We start from the raw sequence: 20,422 nt of genomic DNA on the forward strand, positions 1-20,422 counted from the left end.
CGAGATAGATTTGGCATGTTTTAGCTAAATAGCATCACACATATGCACACTAAGCACTGGATTACTGTAAAAAAATCTCTGTACAAAAGAACACACATTTCCCAAAGTGGTATTTTCTGTTAAGACCTATTCAAATTCATCTTACAGTCAGGGCTAAAATAATAGAAATTCCCAGAGCTTCAGGATACCACTCATCCCAAGCTAACGCACTAAAACTTTTTAGATGGAATTTCCCCAATTCCATTATGCCTTTTCAAGTTAAAAATTCGAAAATAAATAACTCAACTTGAATCCATAAACCTGTCCCATTTTATAATGGCCGCATTATAGGCAATCAATAGGTCAGGAACTTCATACTTCCACATAATGTGGTCATAAGGAATGGCAACCCAAAATTGGGCTGTAATTTTCCATGAGGATGCCAGGAAAAATCATTCCATTACTAGAGGGGTTTTACATAATAACTGCATCAATCTCACCTCTTGGGCACCACCAAAACCAAAAGTTGACTCAGCATATTCCTCAAAATCATTCATTCCTTGCTTGAAGCCAGCATCGCCAAATATTTTCCGAAAGAGTTCCTCTGGGTCAACAGAGGAATGAAACTGCCAAGATTGGGCATTGAATCCACCAGCCCCAGCTCTAGGGTCACCTCCCGGATGTCCTCCTCCCATACCCATCTGCTCAGACGTCGCTCCCCATGCATCATACTGCTTCCTCTTGTTCTCGTCACTCAGCACCTTTTAAAAATAATGCACACTATAATATATCAACCATACCAAATGACGATCTCACAATGGTTAATGGCTGCATTCAATCAGTTCTCACCAGGCAGCATACAAAAACTACAAATAACACCCTTCCACCACAGCAAAATATTTACTCCTATAAATTTAACTTAAATAATACAAAATCCCTTGGGCTGACAACTTGGTGAAGAGCCCAAAGATCTCTCTATAGACAGTACACCCATGTCTCGTATAGCGCAATTTCGATTAGCGCAATTTCGATATAGCGCAAATTCGTTCCTCGGGGAAACATTGCAACGCAGTGTAGCCTAATCAAAAATCTTAAACGCTCTCGCGATAAAACGTGAACTTGCGCTAAGTACACACGAAATTTCTATCAATATACGCATATTAATATTATTTCTTGCCTCAAATCTTCTTTTTTGTTTATATATTAATCGAAATTCATTGCTGCGCAATTGCCAAAAGTATTACTCGTCATTGGGTCTAGATAGCCGGCCTACCGAAGATTTATCTCGTCTCCTTAACAGAATGATAATAAATAATTTAGATCGTTAATTAAGCGTGGGGCTAGTGGAAATGAGTTTTTTTTTCAGCAATACGGTTTGAGACGTATTTTTGCCGTCGTAGGTTACCGGGCGATTGACTTCCAGGTAGAGAGTCTACGCTGAAGCCTTCAAGGTCATCGGTATTCACGGGGGAGAAATGAAGCGGTGACGGAGTTGCGCATGAATAGCATTAACACATAAAAGGGTCCGCTATAGAGTCTTAAACACAATGGCTTCGTTCCCTCCCCGCAGTCATAGCCCTTCTGCGTCTCAGGAATACAGTTCAGCAGAAGAAGGTGATTTAGATAGAGCCATACAGAGTAAAAACCAAGAGAATATGGCAAAAAATAGGGATGCGTGTAGAAAAGTCAAGAATTTATCAAGAAAAACCATTAACCTAGAAGAGGACTTGAGAGAGGTTAATTGCTTTGAAAATGGAGAGCGTCAAAGCGATATTACGCGGAAGTTTAAACTCACGATGCCTTATTCTGAATAAAGACGAAGCTAAAATATCAGTGACCTCAGCCGCACCAACTTCAACCAAGCGGTCTACACATACGGAAAGTTCATGGTGAATTAGTACAAAAAGACGAGAGTGGTAATCGCTCCGAGACATTAAGTGAAAGCTCCGGTTGGTTCCAGAATTTAAACGGCAATCAGGTATTTTCAGTGCGGCGATATCAGGTGAATCTGCAAGTGTTGATAGCGCAGCCACCACAACATTTTCTGATGAACTCCAAGCTGTTATTGAAAGTGGCTCCTTTCCCCCTCAACTAGTTTTTAGTATTGATGAGACGATATTCTTTTGGAAAAGAATGCATTCTCGTTCATTCATTTTCAGGGAAGGAAAACCTGGGTCAGGTTTCAAGGCATTTAAAGACTGTTTCACGTAGCTGCTAATGACTCGGAGGACTTCAAATTAAAATGATTTATCATTCATAAACTCCGCTAGCTATGAAATGGCATTTAAAGTAGTATTTTCCTGTCATTTCGATGAGCGACAAAAGGGCCTGGGTGACACATAGTTGTTTTTAGACTAGTTTGAAAAATCATCAACTGCCGGCAACGCATTACGATCCCCTGAGATAGCAGATGTTAGCCCACCCGCACGACAGGATGGAATTTCGAAAGCACGTAAGAATTTTTTTTAACGTGAATAAAAGTCTTTGAATGCGTGAATACTATCTTTAAAGATGTTTTAAACTATAAATATTTATAGAAATAATGTTTTCTAAGGCTTTTTATGGGAATATAGATGTTTTAGAGGAAATTCAATACCCAAGACCTATGCTACCAGGAACGCATCCCTATCTTCCCTATGTTAAAACGCTCTCGTATAACGCAAATTCGTATAGCGCAAAGACCCCAAGGAACGCATCCCTTGCGCTATACGAGACATGGGTGTAGGTGATCACTCGCACCAAAAAGTCACAGCGAAGGAATACAGTATTTCAAGGGCCAGGTAGTAGATTTACTTCCTTTTCCCATAGATGAATTGAAAAAATGAAAAGCACTAAATGCAAACCAAATTAAAAGTCTATCCATATCCCTATTAAAGCCCATAAGTTGTACTACATTCACTCAAAATACAAAACCTTTTGAACCAGATACCAACCTGGTCTTTCCAGAGTAGTCATGCAGTTTACATGCATGAGAACCCCAGGATAAGCATCCAAGTCTGTTTAACACCACTTAGGTTTTCAACGGATTTTGTTATGATACAGACATAATGCTGCTTAGGTATATTTGTTCTTCATTGGACTTCTCTCAACTGCTTTCTGTACAATGGAAACAAATCCCTCTTCACACTCCAACCTAAAATTATCCTCATCAATGCTCTTAACTCTTGAAATTACTGCACGAGCAGTAAGAGTTGACCTCACACCAATACTTATTTCGGACAGATTCAAACCATTTGAAACATCATCATTGTTCAGCCGGTTGTCTTTCCTTTCCTTTTTAAGAATTGTCTGAATTCAAAACTGCCTGTACATCCTTCAGAGCTGATCATCAATGTCACCATGAATAAATGAATATTAACTTCAGCATCCGACACACTTAGAGAATTGGCTCAGGAAATTATGCTATTGTCTAAAAGAAAAGAAGTTACAGTAGCAGAAAATCTCAAGAAGGGCTAAATGGGACAACAATTAGAAGTTTAAAGAAAATTAATTCCCCAAGGCCGTACTCTTTGATGGGCAGATTGCTAATGGGAGGTAATTGCAAACGGGAGGTAATGGCAAGATAAGACACTAACTGAAAATACAAACGTGAAACTCACACACGCACCTCGCGGATTTGCTCAAGGGAACAAATGACCGCGTGGGACACACGCGCTCACTCACTCAGGTTTGTGGAGCCCTCGCTCACGACAGTGACCCACTCACACAAAAGAAAAGGACAAAATGAAATAAATAAAAAACACGCTCTCAGTCACGCACCTCGCGGATTTGCTCAAGGGAACAAATGACCGCGATGGACACACGCACTCACGCACTCAGGTTTGTGGAGCCCTCGCTCACGACAGTGACCCACTCACACAAAAGAAAAAGATAAAATAAAAACACGCTCTCAGTCACGCACCTCGCGGATTTGCTCAAGGGAACAAATGACCGCGTGGGACACACGCACTCAGGTTTGTGGAGCCCTCGCTCACGACGGTGACCCACTCACACAAAAGAAAAAGACAAAATAAAAACACGCTCTCAGTCACGCACCTCGCGGATTTGCTCAAGGGAACAAATGACCGCGTGGGACACACGCACTCAGGTTTGTGGAGCCCTCGCTCACGACATTAGAAGTTCCATTGGCTTCAAGTAATGAAAAATATCAAGTTATTTGAGTTCATCCACTTTACCAGGGGCATGGCGGTTGGGAACATATGTGCTCCACTCATGATATGATTCCTGATGGCATTAATGGCGTCTTCATTCGATCAGAAAGGGAAGCAGATGGGACTGATATATTGACATAATTCTCTTCTTAGTCCTACTAGGCAAGGAAAACATAGAGGAGAACACCAACAGTACACTGCACTGCATGGCACATGGAGCCAACTAATAGGGTGGTTTCCTATTATTTTTTTATTGCCTAAATCAAAAGATTATTACCCCTGGAGTATGTATTTCACGCTTTTAGATTTTTAAATGACGATATCTATTTTTTGCGATTAAATGAAAAGTGAGAATTTTCAAGCGCGCGAGAACGCGACGGCTAAGTACGAATGCCAGGAAAACTCCGTGTGACGTCGTTCTGGTTCCCGCTGCCGCAAGTGAGGTGACCTTGGGGCGAGGCTTTGAGCGCTGATACGATGCAGGATGCTAGCAGGTAGCAGAGTACCCTGCTAGCTGGTAGCGCTTGGCTTAAATAAGGACTATTAATACCCTATCAAACGAAGGAAACTTTCCGACCACAGGCAATTTTAATAAGTGATTATGAAGAGATATTTCCCTTGGCTCTGTGCCTCATGCATGCAATGGTAATCTCAGACGATGCAAAACTCCTATCTACTCGTATAGTATCTGGGTTCCTGTGACGTCACGTGGAGTGGCATCGCACGGGTGCCAATCTGGCCTTTTTCAAATGAGGATAAAAATTGACCATTGCCATTCGTCTAAACCGGTATTTCTAAAACCAAATAATTTGTATATTATTAATACACTAACAGTGGGTAACGAATCGCAATCAATGCCTTTTGTTTTCTTTGATGAAGGAAACTACCCCATTCTTTATTCCTTTATTTTTAGAAAAAGATTCCGAGATCCTAGATGCTTTCTTTTCTTGTCCTTATCCAATTCCACAGCATTTCATTTTCCCTGTCTTTACGCTGATTCCATGGTTTTCAGGTACTAGGGATAGGACTCTGAGTAGAGTCGAGAGAAGAGACACTTCTAGAATAATCTAGAATAATTATTAGTCTAATTATACAACTTTACTCGTATGCGACATTTATCTTTGGCCAAAATCATCAGTTTTCATGTAAAAATCTTAAGTGGTATTAATTGAAAAAAATACAAGTACAAAGTAACAACACCGACATAATACTCAAAAGGTGAGTTTCATATGCCTAAAATGTCTTTGGATTCTCCGGATCTCAAGGGCAATAAGTCACACTCCCTATTCAACACCTATCAACTTTGCCAGTGATTGAATTTCTACCGTACATGCACTTTAAAACCCAGTTAAATAGTTAAATCGCATGTTAAGCAATTCTATTAACCAAAACAAATTTGATAACTTCCTCAGAGGACCCTTTCCTATTGTTAAAATGTGGCCTTTATCATTCTGCAACTATCAGCAAATGGTTCTCAATTAGAGCATTAAGTTGAATAATTATTCTACGGCAGTGCAGGATTAAAAATTGTGAATTTAAAAGCCTTCATCACCTAACCTAAGTCAACTGGGTAGTAATTGAAATTCATGTGGAAGTACATAATACAAATCAGAATATTCTTTCTCGTCTTGCATTTTTATACCACGCAATTCTGTTAAGGAAACCACAGATTTGAATTATCTGCACCGAATATAATATGAAAAGATGAAGAAATCAGAACAAGGTAACCCAAATATTTCCCACTACCGCCCTTTTTAAGGACAATATGACTAGACTGAAATATACGTTGTAGAAAAAATGAGAATTCTCACGTTTATTTGCAATGAGCAACTTCAGTTGCTATAGAATTCGACGGATGAAGACTGAAAAGTTAGAATAAGTACGATTTTTTTCTCTGAATGCTAAGCTACTGCTCGCATTTATCTTAAATAATATGATAAAATGAACCAATTCAATATACAAATCAATCATAATAAAATATTTCCAGCTTATTTAGATAGAAGTAACATCAAGCATAAATTTGAAAAATTCAGCATGACAAAAATATTAAGCATAAATGGATAGAAAAGACAGCACGACCAATAGACTACAAATTCCCTACGATCACATAAATCTTTGAGAGGCAAAAAAAAACTTGGTAACCAGTGAAAAGACTATATCCCCTTCAAGAAATACAGTTGAACACGGGTTCAAATTAGAACTATTATTTCTTCGCCATGGCGCACCTACTACATCAAAGGGTTCATGGTTTGCGATCAATTATTAATAATATTCTAATCTTACATCCTGAACTGCAGCAAATGTTTAGCATCAACAAAGAAACTTAAATGCACTTACTTCGTAGGCTTCAGACACTTCTTGAAACTTTTTCACAGCATTAGGATCACCTTTATTTCTATCAGGATGATACTTTTTGGCTAGCTGGAAGTATGAAGTCTTTATTTCTTTCGGAGAGGAATTTCGCGCTACACCAAGAATTTCGTAGTAGTCTCTCTTCTTTTGTAACAAGGTCGATGATGCATGAATAGATCTTAAATTATACCGGGAGTTCAAGGGACCTTGGATACAAAAAATCCATCATTAGGATAACATGCCAATTTGAAGTAATAAGCACAGAGTAATCAAAAGGATATCTAGTTAAATAAATAAGTTCCTCCCAACTAGTATCAGCTAGATTAGAAGCTATGACATTAAGTACTATCTAATACTACGCAATGCTTACTTATTGAGACTGCTAATAGGTTTCTTGGCCCTAACGTAGCATTTGAACTGCTATATACTTTTCCACATGAATTACAGCGATGGAATAAGTTTTTGTGAAAGGTTTTAGGAGGCTGCCAAGATGAAAAAATAAACTTTTTAGGTAATGCCGCTCTTGACAATCCCCTCGTGGTGGCCATTTCTAGTGGAGGCAGTTGTTCAGGAACGAACGAATCGTAGAGGCCGCACGCCGCAGACGATGATGAAACAAGACAAAGACGTAACGAATTATTCGTAAACATGATTTGGAGGCAATTATTACGAATTGTTCATCGAGAAGTAGTTTTTTGTCAGCGTATTCCAATATTTAGGCAATGTGGTTGGCTATTTGGAAATGCAAAGTTTAAAACTATCACCTGTGCTCGTCAGTCGTCTGTCTGGACCGGTGGAATTAGTAAAGGAGGTCCAACTAAAACAGAAGATACTGCGAAGGGAAGCAACGCGAAGAAAGACACAAGCCCTAAAATTACCTTGGTAAGCCCCGATGATAAAGTCAGTGTCGTGTCTCTGGAAGAAGGGCATAATATTGCTAAAAGAAGAAATTTGAGACTCGTCAAAATGGTTGAATACGACACGAAAACACAGAGACCAGTTTACCGTATGATGTCAGTTTCTGAATATAATTTGGAACATAAGAAAGACAAAGCTTCCAAAGCCAAAACTCATAAGCGGGAAAAGCATATCACCTTTTCCAGTCGAATCAGTGACCATGACATGCAGTCTAAAGTGAAAATGATTGATAAGTGGCTAGCCAAAGATCACGAAGTACGTGTTATTATAGCTGGGGATTCTAATGACATGAGTGGTGCGGTAAGTAAATATTCATGATTATTATCAAATTCCACTTTATTAATATTAATACATAATTATCATTGAATACTTAACATTCTCGACTCTTTGTACACAATATTTCCAGGAAGAAGTTTATAAAGCACTAGAGGGTGAAATGAAGGAAAGGTCTCGATTTCTTCAAAAACGCCAGGTTAACGCCGATATTAGATTTAGCATCAGAACTCTGCCAGGAAATAAACATGATGCTATTCAAGGAACAAAAGGTCAGCTGTCGCCCCCAGAAGACTCTTGAAATTTGAAGTGTCTATGATGTATTATAAACATTTGTGCGGGTAACACAAGGCTAGATGGTGTTTTCTAATCGACTGAGTTATGAATTTCTCTCAATTACCTGAATTTAATGTTCCTCAGTATGATGTGTTGGACCCCACATTTCAGGTTGAGACGTTCATAAATAGCGGCAATAGGTATTTATGTTGTCATACTAAACTGCTTTCTAATCCTTCAGTAGACTTGGATTTATCACACTTATCCATTTCTATCTCAGTTTGTTTACAGTGTCTTGCAATCTACATAGTCTTTGAAATCGAATTTTTTATGTGGAATATTATTAGTAAAGATGTTACATTATAATTTACATTGATCAATTATTGCTCTTTTGTTCTAAACATTTTTACACTGAGATGGATATTTTTTGACAACCACACATTCATATTGTGAGAGTATGAAGCTCTACAGCTGAGAACTTTATATGCATGGTAGCAGTTTGCAGGGACGATGTATTATCCTTGTCCCGCATGGCTTCCCTAAGGGTCCAGGAGCTGCAAGAAGTGGTCTTGTGCGATGCTGGACTGCATTTGCTCCACATGATTGTGAGCATGGTGTCCATGGGCTCCATTCTCCTAACCTGCAGTCAGTGGGTGCTGTGGATAAAAAGAGTCAAGTAAATTGTGAGTTTATTCTGAACCTATTCCATCATATTGAAATGGATCGTTTGTTGGCAGTGGCTGATGATTTATTTTTTTCCGCTGAAAAATATGTTGGCCAACTTTAATGAGGGTCTTCTTTCATTTAGAATACGTGATTGTGATGAAGGCTCCTATATGGAAGTTTACATAACTATCCCAGACTCGGAGCTACTGTGAAATGGCTCACAGGGTTGACGCAATAAAAAATGGCGGTTAAGTGAGCACATAGCAGACAGAATGGCCGGCATTGCTTCCAATGGATATACAATGGGTTCACTTATTTTATTGCCCAGTGGGATAGAGTTTGAAACTTTTTTTGATCTCCAGCTATTTGCAATGAAAACTCAATGACCTTAACACTCTCCCAGATGAGTCCACGACTTCATAAATTCATGCAGTGTGAATCACCACTTTTCAGCTCCTTCTCGCCCTTGTGCATTGGTCTTGCATAGTTTTTTGTTGTTTAAACTCTCATAAGTGATCGCTTCCTTCAATGAAAGGTTCTCCCTGAACTAGAACTCTTATGATGTTACTAACTCATGAAAATTGAGCAACTACTTTCACAATTTTTTTATTGAGAGAAAGGCAGAATGGAGGGCATTTTTTTATTGTATCTTTTCTTTTCTTTCCTCAAAAACACAACTGATAATTTTTCATTGGTATAGATAATTTGACCAAGTATAATATGTAGCCTTCACAGCAAACTTGGCCATTCAAACAAAATATGATTGATAAACATAATGCTTATCCAGTCAAAACTGGAAGATGCCTCTTACATTAATTAGCTTTTAGCATGCTCAAAAATCTAGCCACTCCGATGATAGTCTATTTATAAAAATCAGAAAATACATAAAACTCATGAATTTCCTGGATTTGCAAATCAGGTCGTTTTTGAATTTATTTCTTGGTTTCAGTCCATCATCAGATATACTAGTATTTTTGTGTGACAGTGATAACCTTCTGAACTTTTTATGTACCTATGTAGCCATTTTTCAATAGTTTGAATTAAATGGGGTAGTTTCCTTCATCAAAGAAAACGAAAGGCATCGCTTGCGATTCTTACCTACCGTTAGTGTATTCATAATATACAAATTATTTATTTTTAGAAATCCCAGTGTAGATGAATGTTAATGTCAATTTTAACCTCATTTGAAAAAGGCCTGATTGGCACCCATGTAATGCCACTCCACGTGACATCAAAGGGACCGAGATTCTATACAAGTCGATAGGAGTTTTACATCGTCTGAGATTACCAATGCATGCATGAGGCACAGAGCTCAGGGAAACATTTTTAATAATCTTCTATTAAAATTGTCTATGGTCAGAAAATTTCCTTCGTTTGATAGGGTATTAATAATTCTTATTTAAGCCAAGCGCTACCTGCTAGCAGGGTACTCTATGCTACCCTGATGCTCGGCAGCAATCAGCCTGCATCGTAGCAGCTTTCATAGCCTTGCACCCAGTAGGCCTCACACAGCAGTAGCCAGATGTCATGCAGGCTTTTCCCAGCATTCATACTTAGCCGTCATATTTTCGCACTCTTGAAAAATTTCACTTTTCATTTAATCGCGAAAAATAGATATCGTCATTTAAAAATCTGAAAGCGTGAAATATGTACTGTAGGAGTAATAGTCTTTCGATTTAGGCAATAAAAAATTAATAGGAAACCACCCTATGGTCACCTATTGTCATATTCGAGAGATATTTTTGCAGTATAAAAGAGCTTTTACAGGAGCAGATCTGCGGAACGAATTGCGCTGGGGGAAAGTTTCTTATGCGCTGCATAGATCAACACTAACCCAACTTGTAACTCAGTGGGTTTGAATGAAACATAGTTGGACCTTGAATACCTCTTAGCTTAACTATGCCTGGTGGCAAGCATTTATTTTTTAACAGAATGAGAGTTAGTGTGAATGCCCTCGGAGAATTACTTTCATCATCAGTTGTCACATAATCATTAAAGTCAAATTCAAAATGTGAAATATGAGGCAGTTCCTTTCGACCTTAAAATGGCTTGTAAACATTATATTGAAGTACAAAAAGTGTCCGGTATTTTTAGCGGAAATGGGAAAGTTAATAATTCCGTGAAGACAAATCACGTGGGTGGTGAGTTGAAGTTCCCGGTGCTGAATTCGCGGAAGAATGCCGGCAGAGAAGCCATACCCATTAGGCTCAATCTACTACTGCTATAATTTCATGGGAAAATTCTTTTTTAGTGCGTAAACATTATAGAGATGGGAGATTTTTCCAAGCTCTTAATCTATTTTTCTTAGTTAAGGAATATCCCAAGTGCCAGTGGCGTAACTAGGAATATGCTTGGGGAGGGGCAATGGTTGTACCTGAGGGGCGGCTTCCCCTACCGTCCCCCCGGTACAACCATCCCCCCCCCCCCCCTCTCCCCCCAGAGCCCACTTAGCCCCACCCCTTGTCCTTATCCTGGATCTTCCAATGGTGCTAACAAAGTTGATCCACTAGTGGGTCATACTCTTGCCAGACTGAATGGTGCCATGCAAAATGGCTGACCATCTGCAACTCAGACCACCAGTTATGATCAGAGCCAACCTATCTGCATGCTATTTTGTATGCAATGCATACATTCATTGTGTTATACAACCCCACTGCTGAGGCCACTTCATGATGGAGTTTAACAACTCAAGTTGCTGGCACTTTCGTGGTGGCTCCATCTGACACTGGCCTCAGTCTGACACCTTAGTGATGGCAGATTCATTATAAATATATAATCAATATGCCGTCACCAAAGTGTCACTCTGAGGCTAGTGTCAGGCAAGTGCATGTGACATTCTTGGGGCACGGTGCTGGGAGTGCCCTTTCATGAAAGGTCTCTAGCATACTGTCCTGCTGCATTGGGCCCAAAAGGTCCTCCACTTGCCGTTTGCCTTCTCTCAGGAAGGCTGTCAAGTGCAGTGCCATGTCTAGGAAGTTTTCAGAAGATGATCTTAGGTGTGACCCACCAGTGGGTCATACTGTGTGGAATGAAGTTTACCTGTGACCCTCTCGGTGAGTCCCACTGCAGTCTGAACCCAGGAAGGGATATTCGACTCTCCAATGAACATGATAAACAGTCTTCATGCTTATATCAGGGCTATCAACGTAATTATCACTCAGCATTTGTAGTGCTTATTGAGACAGTCCTGTGAGGCACTTTTAAGAGTTTAACGTTATTTTTGTATTGATTTCATAGAGTATAAATCCTCCATATTGTCTATGTATGGGTGCAATAAATCAGTCAAAAAATATGTCCAACTACACTGGAGGATCCTTTTATTGAGTGTGGCATATAGCAAGAATTGCATTAAACAAGTGGTAGGCAGTGTACCTCCTCAAGGCCTATGATTAATGTGTAAAAAAATTGAAATAACGAGCCCAAGAAGTCGCTGCTGCAGTATGTTCTTAGTATTATGAGATACTTCTCTTCAGAGCAGTGCATACTTAGTAAACTTGAAGGTAAACAGGGGTTGCCCATTTTACCGATGATGATGGAAATACAACTCTAAAAACAGGTGTATGATGTACACTTGGCCAGGCACTAAAATACATCACAGATACAATTCATGTAACTGCATGGATTAAATTGCTAGGTGCAACTCAACTGAATGACTGCTTGGCTTGCAAGCACAGATCTTTACAAAAGATCCGCAACATTAAGGCCACATATGCGTAAGGGGATAAGACTCAGCCTGCATGCTGGGCTTCCTATTGTCTATCTGCGGCAGTGTTGAGAGCTTGCCAAGGTCGCATGTTGGGCTGTACAAGGCTGAACCAGGGTGGGAAGAGATCTCCCCACTAGATAATGTGTTTTCTAGCTGTATTTTTATCATATACAGGTTAGTTGACATCAGTCCACACCTTCCCCACTCCACCGATCTCTGTTGTCAATTGATTTGCCTTCTTTCTGTCATCTGTCCGTTCTGCTCCCATGTGAATTCAGCTTGTGTAATTAATGAAACTAAATGCAGTAGCATCCAATCTGGGATATTAAGATTTTGTTCCTGTAGACTAAAATTAAAATAAAACTTATCTTCACCAACCGATATCGGAAGGTGTTGCAGTGCCAGATTGTGTAGGCCTCCCTCAATCCTGAAAGAAAACTTGAGCAACACTAATGATGGTGAGCAAGGGCAACCTTACTCAAGAAAATATCTGCAGCATTAACCGCTTGTATCCGAAAATCGTGCATCAATGGCTGCATGATAGGAGAAGGCATGATCACTCATTACTTGCCTTCACGAGACTTTATTGTTTCATAGTTTTTCGGATGGCAAGATTGCCCCATATGCTCATGGAACTACGTCCTTCTGTTGCTGCTTCTGGTGCAACTTTGTGTGAAACTCATGACTGGAATATAGTTACTACAATTTCACAGCGATTTGATGCATCATACCAATCCCAAACAGGGCCAGATATGGTCCTGGTCATGTTGTTGCTCATCATACGATATGAAAAATGAAACTGGTAATTACATGTGAATAAGGAAACTGAGGGGATTCATTCTTCACCCTCGAATGTAACGAGCACACCGTTTGGCAAGAGATTTTCCGGATATGAAGAACTCTCGTTAAAACGATCTTCCACTGTAAGTGACCTGTTTACTTCTTCTAAATTAAGGCTTGTTTATTTGAACCAGAATATTGGACATCACAACCTTGAAAATGACGGTAAAAGTTGAAATCTGCATCAGTAAAAATTCCATGGAGTTGACGTAGTTGAATTCACTTCATCCAAAGAAAATTACAAAAATGAGCATTTTTTTTAATCTCAAAATAATGATTGAATGGCACTGCCCTATGCTTATACAAGCATTCCTGTAGGATACTTATAAATCAAGTTGAAATGAAAACCTTACATTATTCTTGTCCTCATACATATCGATGGCTAAGTTCTAACTACACGTATCTCAAATTCGGCCGGTTTGAGACAGGTATCTTAAACAAAGTGTAATAACATTAAAAAATGAAATACAAGCATAAAACAACTCCTTGTTTGCTAATGAATACTTATTTTTCAATTTTATGAACTTTTGGTTTTTAATTTCACTGTAAAAGTTAAAAAAAATCATTTTTTTGCTCTCCTGAAAATTTGCTATTATTGAGATATGAGTTGTTAGAACTTAGCCATCGATTTATCATCGACACATACCTGGATTTGGCCTTGCATCACCCCAGTCAGGCAGTAGTTCTTGGGATGGCATTTCTGGTGTATAGTCTGTAGTTGAAAGAGATAGAAATAATCAAATTGTTCCCATTTGCAAAACATGTTTTCAGGCTTTACTTTTGCTCAATTGGAGGTGATGATATAATTTAAAATAAAATAAAGGAGTGGAAGTTTTAAGAAGGTTATCTTCCAGAAATTACTCAAATTAATAATTTGGGCAAGAAAATGTTGTATTTAGTTTTTTTTAGGCAAACTCTATTATGTATGTAGAACTCAAGTTCACATGTCAGTGGCACATCACTTTGTAAGAAATTCCTGCTACATAGTAGTATGTATGAGATAAGCCCATGCACGAAAACACAGTTATTAATGAAATACTCCTTAAATGGAAAAAAATTGTTATTGCAGTTTTTGTACGTGACATGCTTGTTAGTTTGGAAAATTTTGCTGGGAAAATGGATTAAGAAAAACACATGTTAAAGTTAGATGGAAGATTAGGGCGGTAGTCACTGCGTAATTTTTAAGGAGAGGTTTCAGCCAGTGGGATGTTCGGATTTTGTCATTTTAATGGTGGATTAAGCAAGCCTGTTAATGTATGTGACGGAAATTATAGCATGCAAGCAAATTTTACTTCAACTCGAATATAGTCCTCGAATTGAATGGTGTGCAATAGGGTGTGGATTCAATGAATTTTAATCAGTTTTATGTATAAAGCATCTAGTAATGGAGCAAAGATAATTTTGACTCGGAACAACAGCTTTGATTTATCTTTTTAGTAAATATTTCCCCTAAATTGTTTGCCTTTTTAAATAAGGCTTTTACATTTTGAGTTGATTGTAACGGTCTGCATTTTTTCTTGTATGTAAATTTAATTCCAGCAACTGCTTCCTAGTATGTATGTCTCCATAAGAGCCTCGTATTATTTCAGTGATGAACATGTGACTCTTTATGTTTTTGTTGTCTTACTACATTTATGCATATCATGAATATTGCATGTATTACAGGGGCTTGCTCTATTAATCTCTTTTGTCCTATAACGTTAACTCGTTTGATGGCTTACACTGGAAATTCCGACATGATATATCCTTCTGTTTTGTGCACATACCTGATTCATTCATCTCCCCTATTAAAAGATTTTTGTTATAAATGTATGATTTTGAAAACCCTAAGCTAATGTTTCTCAGCTTAACATGTTGTGCAAACAATGCTAGCTTTACATTTTATGTTATGGTCAATTGTTGATATTTTTTTCCCTCCATTATTGCATATAAATTGGAACTTAGAGTGGCGATGTTTTATAAATTTTATTTTGGCCCTCAGAAATTGAAGATTGAAGCACTCGCTGAACTATGAAGAAACCTTGGCGAGGGTTTTGGGGGGCGTTGCTAAGGCTGCTTCCGTTAAATAAAATCACACACAGTCACTCGCTTAACTCCAAAGGAACCTTTGTGAGGGTTTTTTGGGGGGCCTCACTAAGGCTGCTTCCGTTAAGTAATCACACACAAAGCTTACTCAGTGTGTTATACTCCAGCAGAATTGCTCGAAATCACACGATAGAAATACTACCTGGACGGGAGAAGCTTTGTGTGTGTGTGATTACTTAATGGAAGCAGCCTTAGTGAGGCCCCCCAAAAAACCCTCACGAAGGTTTCTTTGGAGTTAAGCTAGTGATAGTGTCTCTGATTACTCAACGGAAGCAGCCTTAGCGAGGCCCCCTAAACCCTCGAGAAGGTTTCTTTGTAGTTGAGCAAGTGATTGTGAAGGGTTTCCAGTGGAGAGGCTGGGGTTGGTCACTGCTGAGAATTCTCCTGTTCCAGCATACCAACACAGTGTTTTGTTTGTACCTGCGAAAAGGTCCCCTTGTTCAGGCCATTGGAGTTTTTTCATTTCCCAGCATAAGAAACTTGCTGTACACCTCGTATTACAGTGTTCTGCTCTGCTCCTGGGCATTTTGTCACAAATATCTGGGAAGTGTTATGTTATCCTCACATTTTCCTTATGCCCAGTTACATCTCAAAGAGTCATTCAACTACTAATTAACCTGTTAAATTACATGACACCTTTTTGCATGCCATGTTTACCATTTAGTTTTATTCTTCTCCTTATTCAAAGCAAATCCATGCAATGCATATGTAAAACCTATTTCCCATATCATGCATGCTTGAACAAATAATCAATAGAATTATTTCTACATATCATCATACCCTTCATTGTTCAAGTCCATACATATTGTTTTGTTTGCGGTGTCCTCATGCATGCAGTTATACTTACCTTAGGATATGAAATGCACTGGTTGAGTGGATCAGCTATTTTTATCCTACTAACCTTGTTAAAATTATTAGAATAAAATGTGGAAATGAAAATCATTGGAAATAACAATATCTCCCCCATTTGTTAGTCCAGTGTGAAAGCCAGTTACACCAAGCACTGCTAAGAAAAAGAAAGGGAATTGGTGTCCTTGATTTCATCACCATGCCTCATGTTGCTAAACACTTGCTTTTTTTTGGGAGTCATATTACCATAAAATTACTTCAAGGAAATTTTTTTGATAGACTTCTATCATAATCCCAGCACTTTCATAATTTATTCCCTGTAGAATTTCATTGTAACGAGCACAGCCCATGGTGAGATTCTCAGAATAAGGAATTATATTCAAAAATATTGGGTGATCAAATTTGTCCAACTGCTATGATGATTGAACTTTGCTAGAGGTGACTGATGAGTCATGTGATTCACAGGGTTTGCTGTGCTGAGGGTTCATACAGTTAGGAGCATTAGTTAACGCAAAGAAAAGCAACGTAAATCTGTTCCATTGTGCTGCAAATAATGGAGACCATCCTCAGTTGTATATTTCTGGTGAGCAACAAGTCTAGGGTATTAAGTAGTGTAGGAAGACCCCCATATTGTGCTCACACTCAAGAAGTGTAAGGAAGTAAGTGGGTCCCTACAACACTTTACTACCTTCGTATTGTATCCCTTGAACTTGTTTATCCACAACTAACCTTTTAAGTATCATTTATGCTGTTGAATACCTTGTTTCTCAAAAATTGCTATCATTGAGGTTTGCAAAGGAAAGGACAGTTGTATTATAGACATAGGTGGTAGATATTGGAATTTTCATGTTTATTGCTTAATTTTTTAGTATGAGTTTTCCATGACTACCCCTCTGCTGAACTCTCGCTTTTATTCGTGACAAGGGGAGCTGTAATGCCCTCCTGACTTCTCAGATATGAACATAACTTCGTTCTGTTTAAGGAACATATACCTATGATGCTATATTGTCTTATTGGGTGAGCTTTTAAAAAATTTTGACCCTAATTGCTGATGAAGTTTTGGTGTTTGACAAATGCAAAATCCTTTTAGTGCTTCCGGTAGGATTTTAGCTATTAAAACAGAGTTATTTGTCTATATGTAGTCTAATTTATGAATGTAATAATTTGTGGCAAGGTCTTGTGAGCAGTTACAATGGTTTAGTAATGTTTACAATGGGGCAGCCAAAGATAAGAAGGTTTAGGGGGCTTCCAAAGAAATCAAAATTGTACATTTTAGCCAAATAATAAGGTTTTTTGTGATCCACAGCAAGAGAACAAGTGATTAAAAGAAAATTTAATTCCATTTTGCACAAGCTCTATGTACGGGCTCCTGTGAGTCAACATTGTTTTAACTTCCTCAGGGATTCCATCGGCTTTACAACCATATTCTTTCCATTCTTTCTATCTATTTCCACTCTAATTATCCATAATTTCTATGACAATATCTCTTATTTCGCCTCAGATAATACCTTATTTTCATGAATATATGACAAACATTATTCTAAGATTCTTTGGAACTCAACTAGATGAAAAAATTTAACTTATTGTTAGAAAAATAATTACCTTATATTTTTAATCAGTGTAATTCTCCCGTTTTTGTGCAAAATCTCCAGAAGATAAGAAATAGGGATGCCTTAATTTTAGCCTCATTTATTTACTTCAGTACTAAAAGAGGCCATGTTTATATTGGAGTGCAAGTACTGGAGTGATTAATTAGGCAATCCTGCACATTGCCATCAAGGTAAAAACTACAGCGTGTTGGACGTAATCATTTGCTATTCTGTCATTTTCAAAGATATATCAAAATTTTTCATTGGAACATAGGTACCGTATATGTTTGAATATAGTCCCCCCTTTTTTTCCAAAAATGCCTATTGTAAAAGTAAAGGGGGGGACTATATTCAAATGCAGTTTTTTTTACTTTTCCCGAAACTGAAGCCTCAAAATTAGGGGGGGGGGATATTTGGAGAAATACGGTAATTGGAAGCCATAGTCTTATTATAGTTTCTGTCAGGTTCAATTAGCAATCTACTGATTTTGAAGGAATGCTTGCAAGAATAGGAAGCACTTGTGTTGCGATCATGATGATTTTTCAGTTTCAGTAAATATGTAAGAATTTCTGCTCTAAAAGTTAATGCAAAAATTAAATAGAATCTAATACCTCTAAGTAATAAAGTAGGTGAACTCTTGGGTGGAATTGCACCAAGTGAATGAGTGCACCGGCCAAATCTTTGCCTGTTGACAACGATTGAAAGATATGTTTTGCATTCATATGCTAACGTAAAATTAAACATGCTAATTTATGGTATGGTTGCTATTTTTAATATCGGTTTTTCATTGTAAATCTGTCAGATAACAAACTCAGGAATCGAAATTTAGACTAGGCAACCTGCAATAGGAGTCGCGAGTTTTACCTACGATTGTAAGACTAAACCTATTTTCCTACTGATGGTGAAGAGAGAAAATCATGCATTAGATTCATGCAAATATGGTATAAATGGGCTTAAAAATTCAGTGCACTGGGTCACTGATAATACATACTAGACATGTCCTTTGGCTGAACCTGGTTACCTCCTAATTATATATGTATGTACTTTCTATTTAGGGAAGTACTAACCAGGGGTGCAGCTAGGAATTAGGGCTAGGAGGGGTTTTAGGTGCAACTAACACTGGGGGGTCTGAGGGTGTGGAATACCCGCCAGGGTAAGCGAGGAGGTGCAGAAAAATTTTCAGATAATTGGCTCAAAATGGTGAGTTTCACGGCTTTCTGAGGGATATTTTATTAATCCTTACACTATTCCATAAGTAATATTAATCCAACTATCTGAAATGGATTAAACACAAAAAATACTCTTAGCTCTGAGGGGGGCTGTTATCTCCCAAAACCACCCCCTTGCGGCACCACTGGTAGGCAGCATTATGTTTACTTTCTCCCACATGCCGGTGTTGGACTCCACAAAGTCAAGTGTTAATAAACACCTTATTGGCAATATTTATTAAAAATTCAACACTCAGGTACAGATATTATTAACAATATTAGGTAGCAATACAATTATTTTATGTTAATTATGCACTGGTTACAACCCAATACAAAGTTGTTAGCTAGGTTCACATCATAAAATGATAGTGTCATAGGTACAGCTTTTCATGATGTCAGTCAAACACTTCACAGTCTTCAGACATTCCAACACCACAGTCAGTGAATGTAAATGCCATTGTTAATAAAACATTAATATGAATCATGGGTCAGTATGAACCTGTGGTTATTGAAACATTTCCCTTGCTAGTTTTTATCCATGTTACATAATAATGTTCAAGGTCAAAATTCCAAAATTCTTCTACAGCTATACTCTAAGCTAAGTTCTAATATTTGAGATTTTAAAAAAAATCTGTTTTCTAAATGATAATCCAGTGAACAACAAACTCTCATTTAAACACTCTTTGAACTTAAGCATTAAATGTTTTTTTAATTAATAACATATTGAACATGCACCATTATTTGATGGTTAAATCCCTGAATGGTCTATGGTAATGTAGCTCATTGTTCTGAAGTATGTATTATTTTGTCAATATATTTTCTGAATACAATTAATGAAGTATATCGATATCTCATGGCCCCAAATGGAAGTAAATTCACCTCTAAATTGAATTGAAAGCTTCGTGATGAAGTAACTTCACTGTAAATAAATAATTTTTACACTATCGGCAAATGAGACCAAAAAAACAATTGTTACTGCATGATTGGAGGAGGACATCATTGACAGATCCCTGATATAATATCATCCACTTTTTCAAATCACAGAAATCCAGATAAATAGGATTGTTTTGCAATTTTTTTATGAGTGGGTTTGGTCATTAGTACAGCTGGCCATTTTTTCTGAATTGATGGTGAAATCAGCCCAGTATCTGCTTGTCACTCACCACAAGGAGGAAGTCTACAGGCTCTCTTCTTGAATAACCGTTTTGGGCATGGTCGTCCTCCGTTTTTGGGGTGCACCTGGATTTGATTGACACAATTAGGAGATCTTTTTGGATTTTATAGTAAAGTAAGAAATTTCACTTTTCACAATTTGGTCAACTTGGCAAATTCTGTGCATATTTTCTAGCTGAGGCATGTGATTCTATTTTTTTTTTTAAGAAATGCACCTTGATTTGATTGATGAAATCAGGAATTTTTTTTTTTTGCATGTTACACTAAGAAATTTCACTCTTTACAATGTGCTCAACTTGGCAATTTCTGCACATATTTTCTAACCGAGGCATGTAATTTTATGTTTTTTTAAGAATT

The 20,422-nt window shown here is 37.9% G+C and overlaps 3 protein-coding genes across 7 annotated transcripts in view; 1 reads left to right on the forward strand and 2 right to left on the reverse strand.

The window, feature by feature from the left end:
• The window catches only part of LOC124161842 (protein tumorous imaginal discs, mitochondrial-like), a 30,089-nt gene extending 23,019 nt beyond the window's left edge, over window positions 1-7,070 (reverse strand). For all 3 annotated transcript variants that reach the window (XM_046538060.1, XM_046538058.1, XM_046538059.1), the window contains exons 1-3: window positions 6,853-7,070; window positions 6,468-6,688; window positions 480-740 (exon numbers count right to left, since the gene is read on the reverse strand). In XM_046538060.1, coding sequence (XP_046394016.1) covers window positions 480-740; window positions 6,468-6,688; window positions 6,853-7,030 — 660 coding nt within the window. In that variant the 5' untranslated portion in view covers window positions 7,031-7,070. The remainder of the gene's footprint in view (window positions 1-479; window positions 741-6,467; window positions 6,689-6,852) is intronic.
• Window positions 7,071-7,115: 45 nt separating this feature from the next.
• Window positions 7,116-8,319, forward strand: LOC124161843 (translation initiation factor IF-3). Its single transcript, XM_046538061.1, has 2 exons — window positions 7,116-7,700; window positions 7,807-8,319. The coding sequence occupies exons 1-2, from the start codon at window positions 7,131-7,133 to the stop codon at window positions 7,972-7,974; spliced, it is 738 nt and encodes a 245-aa protein (XP_046394017.1). The 5' UTR covers window positions 7,116-7,130; the 3' UTR covers window positions 7,975-8,319.
• LOC124161841 (spondin-1-like) overlaps window positions 8,269-20,422 on the reverse strand; it is a 265,009-nt gene continuing 252,855 nt past the window's right edge. For 2 of the 3 annotated variants that reach the window (XM_046538056.1, XM_046538055.1), the window contains 3 exons: window positions 20,056-20,131; window positions 13,808-13,873; window positions 8,269-8,605 (listed from right to left, as the gene is read on the reverse strand). In XM_046538056.1, the coding sequence (XP_046394012.1) occupies window positions 8,430-8,605; window positions 13,808-13,873; window positions 20,056-20,131 (318 nt within the window). In that variant the 3' untranslated portion in view covers window positions 8,269-8,429. The remainder of the gene's footprint in view (window positions 8,606-13,807; window positions 13,874-20,055; window positions 20,132-20,422) is intronic. The other variant, XM_046538057.1, reaches the window with a different exon arrangement.

The sequence above is a fragment of the Ischnura elegans genome, chromosome 7 (assembly GCF_921293095.1).
Source record: "Ischnura elegans chromosome 7, ioIscEleg1.1, whole genome shotgun sequence".
In the NCBI taxonomy this organism is placed as follows: Eukaryota; Metazoa; Arthropoda; class Insecta; order Odonata; family Coenagrionidae; genus Ischnura; species Ischnura elegans.

What these genes read in the sequence shown, in the direction of transcription:
- LOC124161843 (XM_046538061.1), top strand. Translation starts at nt 7,131, where the DNA reads ATGATTTGGAGGCAATTATTACGAATTGTTCATCGAGAAGTAGTTTTT. An exon ending in CTAATGACATGAGTGGTGCG is followed by an intron (nt 7,701 to 7,806) that starts GTAAGTAAATAT and finishes CAATATTTCCAG; the next exon opens with GAAGAAGTTTATAAAGCACT.